Source organism: Aplysia californica, unplaced genomic scaffold (assembly GCF_000002075.1).
Source record: "Aplysia californica isolate F4 #8 unplaced genomic scaffold, AplCal3.0 scaffold01147, whole genome shotgun sequence".
Lineage (NCBI taxonomy): Eukaryota > Metazoa > Mollusca > Gastropoda > Aplysiida > Aplysiidae > Aplysia > Aplysia californica.
In genome coordinates, this window is record NW_004798417.1 from 100403 (window position 1) to 110375 (window position 9973).

The following is a 9973-nucleotide window of genomic DNA, read 5'->3' on the forward strand; positions in this document are numbered from 1 at the left end:
ACACACACACACACACACACACACACACACACACACACACACACACACACAGACTTTCACAAGCACGCATAGTAAGTTAAGCTTGACAGGAAGTGCTTAGCTTGAGTAAAAGCATCAGTTCTCCCATTTTGGTACTTAAAAAAACATGTCTCAATACTCTATTGGCAGGTGGTTGGCAGATGCTCTGGTCTGCTTTGCTCCTACTCATCCTATCAAACATCTGTTGTCCTTATCTCTCCTCCTTTTTTGTGTATGTTACTCTCTTGTAAAACCTCTAATCGTCGGCACTTGTATGACCTAATTGTGTTGCAAGTGCTGCAAAACCCTTACTAAAACGGACATACGTAAGTGCTGCAATGTCACCTGAAAGAGTTTAATCTTACCCTCACTGTGTTGTGATGTCTTTTCAGTTATACTTTGGACCAAACATGAGCTTCGATGCTAAAGGACTTACGCCTGCCAGTCCGTACGCTTTTCGAGTTCAGGTGAGTCCCTGTGAATGCCCTGACATGTGGCTCAGGCCTTCTTTTGTGGATCATTGTACTGGTCGAAAGTCCCATTTCAACAATGTAAGATTTTTTTTTCAGAGGCGGGACCTTCCAATTGAACATTCATGTAAATAAAACGTTGTGTTTTTCTTTTCAGTTTTTCTCTTCATAAGCATTGGATACAGATTGTTAAAATGTCAGAGTTGGATAAATCAGTACTACTTTTTCTGTCCCAGTTTTTAAGCTTTAGGGAAATAATTATTATGCTTCAGTGAATCAAGGTCACCTGCAGCTGAGTAGGGTGTTTACTTATTTTACTTTTTACTTTTTTCTTTCGCTTGTACTGGTGGGCTCCATTAGGAGACTCAGGCGTCTGTCTGCAGCAAGGCGAGTGGCCTGTAGTAGGGATATCCCATGAGCTCTGAGGGTGTCTGCCACGTATTCGCTCCAGTGTCGTCTTAGTCTTCCTCTGGCACTCCATCCAGAATATCTGGTGTTGTATGCCCTCAGAGCTGGTTGGTTTGAAGGCATCCATGTGAGATGTCCCAACTACTTGATCTTGTCTTGTTTACCGCTCTTCTTTGACATTTCATTTCGCATGTGACCAGCTTCCTCTCGAGGGCTTTTGTTAGGGACCGTGTCTGACACTGATATGTGAGCGTTGGTAAAAAAATGGCATTGATGAGCTTTGCCTTGGTGTTCATGGGGATGTTGGGATGTTTCAGGAGAGGGGCGAGTTGATAGCTGACTGCATTGACTTTCTAGCATCTAGTTTCTATTTCTCAATCTAGTTTGCGGTTTTCTGTGAAAATGCTGCCCAGGTATTTGAATTCACTGGTATGTTTCAGGTGGGATCCATTGATGTTGGTATCCAATTTGTCTGGTCTCCTGTTAACTGTCATGACCTCGGTCTTGCTAAAACTGATCTTCATGTGATATTTCTCGCAGCTCGCGTTTTGTTGGTTGTTATGCTCCTGTAGTTGTGTCTTGTTGCTCATCATTGCTAGGTCGTCTGCAAGCATGAGTTCGATGAGTGCCTCTGGGTCTGAGTAGGGAGCTATTGTGTTATATTGAAGGTTTGACTAAAACTTTTGGATGTCTCTTTCACTTTTGTTTACACTAGAATCTGTTCTTCACAAAATTCTCTCAGTGTTGTTCTATTGCTGAACATATAAATTTATTTCTCAGCCTATTTGCTGAAAGACTTTTGTTTTAATTTATTGGGCGTGGGTGTGTAGTGGATTCTTTGGTGTTAATATCAATACTTTTATGATCTCCCCCTCCTCTCTCAGGCCATCAACAGCGCAGGTTCGAGCCCCCTGTCTTCGGCCACCCAGTGCACGACACCCTCCTCCAGTCCCTCCCCTATCGTGTCCATCAAGGCCTCCCCGGGACCGACCTCCGCCCTCTTGACGTGGAGGGAGCCACACTGCAACGGGAGTGAGATCATCTCCTACAACATTGATGTGAGCGACCGGCCACCTATTTCGGTGGACCCTGTGACTGAATATTTGCTGGAGGATCTGCACCCGGAGACTGTCTACAAGTGAGTTTTTGTGTGTGTGTGTGTGTATGTGTGTGAGAGAGAGAGAGAGAGAGAGAGAGAGAGAGAGAGAGAGAGAGAGAGAGAGAAACAGACAGACAGACAGACAGGCAAGCAGACAGACAGACTGATCATGTTAAACATGGTGTGCATTCTTAGACTTCTACAGGTGTGTGTATATGTGTGTGTGTAAGTGTGCATATGTGTGTTTGTGTAAAAAATGAGGGACAGACCCAAACAAAGTATTTGATACAGGTGATTGTCGTGGGACAGGTGGGTGTTACAGTAGGCTGGACAGTTTTCCTCTGCCAGTTGTTTGTTTATTTATTTTCTCTTGTTTTCTTCCCCCTAGGATCCGTGTTCAGGCTGTGAACAGCATTGGGGTGGGCGCCTACAGCAGTGCTGTCAAAGTGAGCACGAAGGCCCAGCCCCCGTCGCCCCCGCGGCTGGAGTGTGTCATGCTGGCACCTAGCTCCATCAAGCTCAAGTGGGGGGAGGGACGCAACTCGGACCTGCTCACCTACACACTGGAGATGGAGAAAGAGGACGGCAGGTGGGGGGATGGCTTCTAATTTCTGTAATGTGGCTACTTGCAGCTCTGGTTGGCTACCTGCAGCACGGATTGTCTGTGTTTCTGTGTTTGTGTCTGTTTGTTTATGTGTGTGTCTGTCTGTCTGAAGGAGAGAGAGAGGGAAAAGGCAAGACTCACCTCTGCGACACCTTTTAAAAAACAGCTATGTGGATGGTTGGAAAGTGCTCTGGTGTGGCCTGCTCTATCTTTCCTGTCAAACATCTGTCGTCCTTGTCTCTCCTCCCCGTTTTTTCTATATATGTTCCTCTCTTGTAATACCTCTAATTTTCGGCACTTATATTATGACTTTAAAAATGTATTGAAAGTGCCATAAAACTTCTACTAAGAGGGGGTTGATGGGTGCTCTGGTGTGGTTTGCTCCTTCTTTCCTATAAAAAAATATATTGTCTTTATCTCCCCTCCTTCTTTTTTGTGTTTGTTACTCTCTATTAACACCTCTAATCTTCGGCACTTATTTGACCTTATTTTGTTGCAAGTGCCTTAAAACTCTTACTAAAACATAATTTTTGGCACTTATATCATGACTTAAATGCCATAAAACTTCTACTAAAACAAAAAAACGAACTCTTACTAATACTAAACAAAAACTGAACTGATCAGTAATGCTCTGGTCTCTCTCTCTCTCTCATATGCGCTCCCTGTAGCTTCCAGCCAGTGTACACGGGCCCTGCACACACCCACAAGGTGACCCGCCTCACAGAGCTGACAAGCTACGAGTTTCGCCTGTTTGCCAGCAACGACGCTGGCAGTGGACCTTACTCCGACACCTACTCCTTCACCACCACCAAGGCCCCGCCCCCTCCTCCCAAAGGTGAGTTCAGGATGAGAGAACGATCACACAAGCTTAATTGGCATGTTGGCCCTGAAGTGCCCACAGCAAGAAGTACTGGTATAAAAATGATAGCTGCATACTGATGTTTTAAAGGCAATGTGAATTAAACCGTGTGAGGTTTATTTATGAATTTTGATAATACATGTATGTTAAACCCACTCACCCCGGAAAAAAAAATAAAATAAAAATAAAGAAAGAAAGAAATAAAGAATAAAAGTATCAAAATTTGGGTTGAACTATGAACCAATCAGCACGAAAAGGTCAAGGACGGGACAAACAGAGAGGTAGAGATTGATGTGTTTGAAACGTATAGAAAAACTGCCGTGTTTGTTTTTGGTAGTCACTTCTATCTGTCTAGTTGTGTGTGTCCTTGCAACTTCTATCTGTATCTCGTCATGTGTCTTAGTCATTGAATATGAAATCTTCAAAAGCAAAACGAACATGAAAGCGCTGGACATTTTGTTTTGAGTTGTAAACATGTAAATGAATTATTTTTTATTGATAAGATAGATGTCACAATTGAGTACTTATGTCTTTCTAGTTGTGCATTGGCCCTGGCGAGGCGGGGGCCGAAGCAGCCTGCCCCCTAGAGGATATATATTGTGTTGATTGAGATATGAAACAGTTCTACTCATGGTTGGAGGGTGCTGCCATTTTCTTTCCCTCTGTTCTTTGTGTCTGTCAGTTTTACTTTCCCTGTCTCAACGACATTGTGCTGATGTGTATATCTCTTTACACCCAAAATAAAATTTCCTCAAAGAACAGCGCAGAAAACATTTGATTGTTGGTGGTCGGCTGATGACCTGGTGTGGTTTGTTCCTTCTTTCTTTTGCACATCAGTTACTTTCTTCTGATCTCTCCTTTTTTTGTTGTTGTGTTCGTTACTCTCTTGTAATACAACTAATATTTAGTACTTATATGACCTAATTGTGTTGCAAGTGCGTAGCATTCTTACAACATGGGTGGTTGGCGGGTGCTCTGGTGTGGTTTGCTTCTTCTTTCCTATCAAACTTCTATCATCCTTATCTCCCCTTCTTCTTTTTTCATGTTTGTTACTCTCTTGTAACACCTACAATCTTTTGGCACTCATATGACCTTATGCAGTTGCGAGTGCCGTAAAACCTCTACTAAAACTAAGACTCTTACAACACAAAACTGCTGAACAAAAAACATTAGATTCTTTATGGGTGATGTATTGTCTGTTTGTCTCCCTGTAGCACCCAAAGTGTCTGGTCTAAGCCAGCGTGGCTGCACCTTGGAGTGGCACAGTGTGCGGCCTATGGGCTCCGACTCCATGGCCTACATCCTACAGCTTCTGTGTATCAGTGGGGCGGACACAGAGTATAAACAGGTGAGTGTGTGTGGTTGGCGGGTGATCTCGCCTAGTCTGCTTCTTCTTTCCAATTACATTCTATCATTCTTATTTCTCTTTGTTTTATTTCTGTTATCTGCAGATCAACTCTTAACTCTTTGACTACCATGAGCCGATCTATCGGCTCCATAACTTCCTAGTTCGTGGCCACGGCTCGCGCTTTTCTTTCCCTTTCTCTTCCACAATTTGACTCAACCCTTCCGTTTCATGTTTTTAACTGCTCTGCTTACCATACATCAGTCTACCAGTGAAGGAATTTGGCGCCTTTTGTGTTTTATTCTGCTGGGTTTTTTTTGCATTTTTTCATGTTTTTTTGACCCGCCCTGTGTTGCTCGAATTAGTTTACTCATAGCAACGGCAAAATGGCTGATGACCCATCAGGTTCCCGCCCTTCACAACGTTTTTTTGCTTCAAAAACCCTGGAAAAGTTTGAAACGTGGTTAGTTGATGATGAAGAGGAACTGTCAGTACTTTCCGATAGGGATGTAGGAGGGGATGAAGTTAGACCTGTGTCGGACAGCAGCGACAGCGATGAGAATGAAGATTCGCAGAGAGGGGCGTGTGTGCAGCGTTTTTTTCTCTTTTTTTTTCATTGTGAGTGATTTCACCAAAAGTGCGACAACTTTGTATATACTTGACCATTGTGCATGAAACTTGGCCCAGTTAGAGACAATTGAATATACTTCAGTATGACTAAGTCATGAAGTGATTGGATTTAGCAGCTATACACTGTGAGAAATATAAGTTGAAAATGTTTTGTTTATTTTTTTATTTTTTTCACCTTGTGTTCACTTACCTCCCATCTTTGTTTGGATTTATGACTTAAAATTTTTTTTTTATTAGATTAAAAATATTCTACATTCAATTACCTTCATTTTGGTATATAACATGTCTGACTTCCATATAGAATTATGCCCATCAGACGCAAAAGAAGAACAGGGGTACTTCTGAAATTCTAAGACTAAGAAATGCCTTGGTAACAGCACGGAAAATGCCTTGGTAGCCAAAGAGTTAATCTTCTATGACCTATTATTTGTGTTACAAGTACTGTAAAACTCGTACTAAAAGTAAACAGGTGAATACGAAATAATAAATGTTCGAAATTATATAGGTTTAGAACTGTTTGCAACACTATAATGTTGTTTAAGAAGTGGGACCTCTTAATTTAACATCCATCTTCAAGAGGACCCAGCCCAATGGGACAATGTATATAAAGTGCGTTCATTCTCAAAGACACAATGTGAGGCCGAGCTAATCCTCGAACTGTTGAACCTACAAACTGACAATTACAAGTCCAGTAGCCTAACCACTAGACTATCGATGCCTCTGAAACTGCTGGATGATGTGTGGTGTAGCACCCGGCCATAGACAGTGAAACAATTCATCATTATGTTGCCGTTTTAGCACCTGGAAAATGGCAGCTTGCAGTGTATGCTCTCCAGGTAGTTGAAATTATTCATAGAATACTATCAGGTCTATTGAGGAAATGATTTAGATTGTAAAACGCATAGAGCATTCTACTGAGTCGGAATTTAAGCTCTACTAATGCAATTTGTTATTTGTATAGGCTTTAGGCTCATCTTAATTTATTATGTATAAAAGTACAGTATAACCTCCCCATGGAATGACTACATGCTTCTGTATGTCGTACTGACTACTTCCCCCCAAATACGTCTTAATGACACCTGCCTTTCTGGATATGTCCCCAGATCTACAAAGGACCAAACTCCCACTTCCAAGTGGAGGACCTGCTGCCCCAGACAGAGTACCAGGCCCGGGTGGCGGCTGTGCGTCTGTCTGCCGACAACACCGGTGACATCACGGGCTCCTTCAGCTCCGGCGTTCTTTTCTCCACGCCGGCCCCAGAGACGGTTAAGTCAGACTCTGGCTCTGGTTCAGCCTCTGAGGGCCACGCTGAGGAGAGGAAGCCCTGGACTGACCAGCAGTGGGCGGCGGTCATCCTCGGCTGCTTCGTCCTGGTGGCCATCGTCTCGGCTTTCCTGTGCCAGCAGCTGATCAACTACATGTCTGGTGCCGAAGATCTCTCGTCTTCGTCGTCGCCATCGTCCTCCTCCTCATCATCATCGCCATCGTCATCTTCATTCGGAGGGAGATCAGGGAGCTAAAAATAGTCGCCGTAAGAGAGTCTGCGGGAGATTTAACATTGTTTCGAAGTCTGTTGCTAGCATTTACAAAGATTCCCTTTTTCGTCATTGTTTTATTTTAAAAAGTATATTTATCAGAAGAAGAGAAAAAGAAAGCCGTGACATTATGTGGGTGACATATCAATGTGCCCTCGGCCTTAAAATGATGGTGTCTGTGGAGGTTTTTCTCAGGTCTAAGTCTTGGGAGCGCAGCAGTGCTATTATCAATGTGCCGGGGCTAGTCTGCGGCTAATGTAAGACAATGTGAGAGGTGTTTACGCTGTCACTTAACACTTTCACCAGCGTGAGCACAACTTGGGTTATGGTATTGGGTTAACAACTGCTCTCTGGGAGATGAGGGAGTTTTGTCTTACGACGTGAATATAACATAAATGATGAAATAAATTAATACATTTATATATATACGATTGCACATCTTGACTATAAATAAGAAGACGAAACAATCAAAGAACACTGGACTTGATGATGATGATGATATATGTATTATGTTAATGATGCAGACGCCATCTTGTTGTTGTCTGCTGTTGTCTGCAAGACTTCTTCGGTGCTTCTGTCTCCGCCTGGGTCCTTGACGGGGGGGGAATGTCGGAGGTCGGGAGGGTGTGGAGGTCAGAGTGTGAGTACTTTACAGTGGAGATACCTGGGTCCTTGACAAGGGAAATGTTGAAGAGGTCAGAGCCTGAGTACTTTACCATGGGGATCGAAAGACGAGGTCATTGGTTTGAACTGTAGGTCAGAATTTGTCTTTATTTTGCTGGAGCAAGTTATGTCGGCAGGATCAAGGAAGCTTTCTAGGCCTCGGTAGCATGGTACAGGGGGATGTGTGGTGCTTATTTGAGGGAGTGAGGAGAGAAGGGAATTCCTCGCTCCTCTCCCTCCCCTTTCCTCCCCATGACAGAAGAATTAACAATGAGTATGTGGGTGTGCTTCAAGAGTGCTTTACTAGCATAGGAGTGGGGCTGATGGTTTTACGAGTAAGGTGGTGTTGGGAGTAGCAGTTGGGGAGTGTGAGGAGTCACCAGAGTGGCAGGGAGAGGGTATGAGAGTGGGGGGCTAGGATAGCCTGACAGCAGGAAATGTGAGGCATGCTGACTGAATGAGTTGCTTCACAGGGGAAATGTTGTTTGGACATAAATGCATCAAATTTATAGATTGAGTTTTCAGTTTTAATGAAGAGTTTCCCAGTACTTGCCACACAAATAGGTCATGCTAATGCCAAAGATTAGAGGTGTTACAAAAGAACATACTAAGGAAAAAGAGGTGAGATAAGGAGGATAAGTGTTTGTTAGGAAAGACAGAGCAAACCACTCGAGCACCTGTCTACCAACCGCAGGTTGAGTTTGTACAGTTTGTCTGTATGAAATGATATAAATGTTCAACTTGAAAAAAAAAACGGAATCAGTAAATCTACAAATCTGACCGTTGTGTCTATTTTTGGCCTATATTTTCGTTCTTGGATTTTGGAAGTGAATCATTTGATGAGCACGCCTCACACTAGAAGAGACTGTTGTTGTACTTTGTCGTGGTTGACGTTTGCCAAAACTTGCATTGCGTTATATTTACTTCCACTTTGTCGTCATTTTGTTATGATTCAGCGTTTTGAACTATCAGATGTTGCTAAAAGAGATTTTTTGTTTGGTTATATGTGACTATCATGTTGACACTGCAGATCAGAAGTGAGATATGACCTGCGACAGAAATGTTATTTAGAAAGCAATTGTGTGAGACCAATATAGATTTCGAATGAGTGGCCTAAAAGGAGCTTTGATTTTGGTCTGTAGTATTGATAGGCAGTTAGTGATATGAACTGGGCTTTGTTTATTGTCATGCCACTGTGTGTTGGTGTGTGTGTGTGTTTGTATGAGAGAAAAGGAAGGTAAAGGTAATTTGGGGAAGGGGGGGGGGAGTTCTAAGGAGTATGTGAGATGTAGGATGCAAACTGTTTGAGGGGAAATGGAGTGACGATTTTGTCTCCCTCAAAGGTTTGTGTTTTGTCTTTGAAATTTGTCCAAGTTTTCTTTGAGAGTATAAAATTCCAACACAGGGTAATGCTGTTGTTGAGCTTAACACCCCCACCCCCCTTTCCAAAACACCAGCACCACTACCTAGTGTAGAACTTCAGCAACATATAATTGTTGAGTCTGCTGCATGAAATGAAAATTACAGGGGAAGGCCAAGAGATGTACAAAGCATAGTGGTTCTCTTCACAGCCCCACCTTGCAACACAATGATGATATAAATAAAAAGATGAAACCTAACTTGTCTAAAAAGATAAATTTGTTGGTGAAAATTTCCTTCCTTAGAGATTTGTGAGAAGTTTGCTGTTGCTGTTGGTGAAAATTTCCTTCTATAGAGGAGTTTGAAGGATATTTGTTGATGAAAACTTGCTTTTGTCTTGTGGCCTCCCATATGTGTGTGTGTATGTGTGTGTGTGTGCACGCGTTCGGATGTGTTTATAGGTCCCCACGTAGCAGAAAACCATGTCCATGAGAACCTGAACAAGGCATGTCACCACAACCACCAGGTGGTGCTGTTAAACCGACAACCTCTGCTCCCCGCCCGCTCATGTATATTTTATCGAGAATGGTTCTATAAGTCATCGGTCTTGTAAATATCCCTCCCCACCCCAACCCTCCTCCCTTCCTTGGTTATAATGCAATGTATTGTTGCCTCAAAATGGTCCAAGAATATTGTTACATCTTTCTATTGGCTCTTTAAGATACATTCTATTCTTTATTGTATATTTGGAGAGGGGTTTGTGGGTGGTGTCTCCCCACGCTGGGCGCTGCTCACAGGCACTGTACATCTATTGGTTGTTGTTGTTGTGTTGGACATTATGAATGTTGTCTATTTTGTGCCAGTTCAAGTATCTCCTCCCCACACAGACCCCCAACACCCGTCCCCCTTTCGTCATCACTGTGGAGAATATTTCACTGTTATTGTTTTTTTATGACTCGTTACAAAATTGTTACCGGAAGACC

General features: G+C 42.9%; 1 protein-coding gene across 1 annotated transcript in view; it reads left to right on the forward strand.

Annotated features, from left to right (window-relative positions):
- Positions 1–9262, forward strand: part of LOC101850453 (fibronectin type-III domain-containing protein 3a) — a 37651-nt gene extending 28389 nt beyond the window's left edge. Inside the window, exons 15-20 of the mRNA XM_035973338.1 lie at positions 380–485; positions 1781–2034; positions 2384–2584; positions 3268–3434; positions 4673–4806; positions 6537–9262. Of these exons, the coding sequence (XP_035829231.1) occupies positions 380–485; positions 1781–2034; positions 2384–2584; positions 3268–3434; positions 4673–4806; positions 6537–6953 (1279 nt within the window). The 3' untranslated portion in view covers positions 6954–9262. The remainder of the gene's footprint in view (positions 1–379; positions 486–1780; positions 2035–2383; positions 2585–3267; positions 3435–4672; positions 4807–6536) is intronic.
- The last annotated feature ends 711 nt before the right edge of the window (positions 9263–9973 follow it).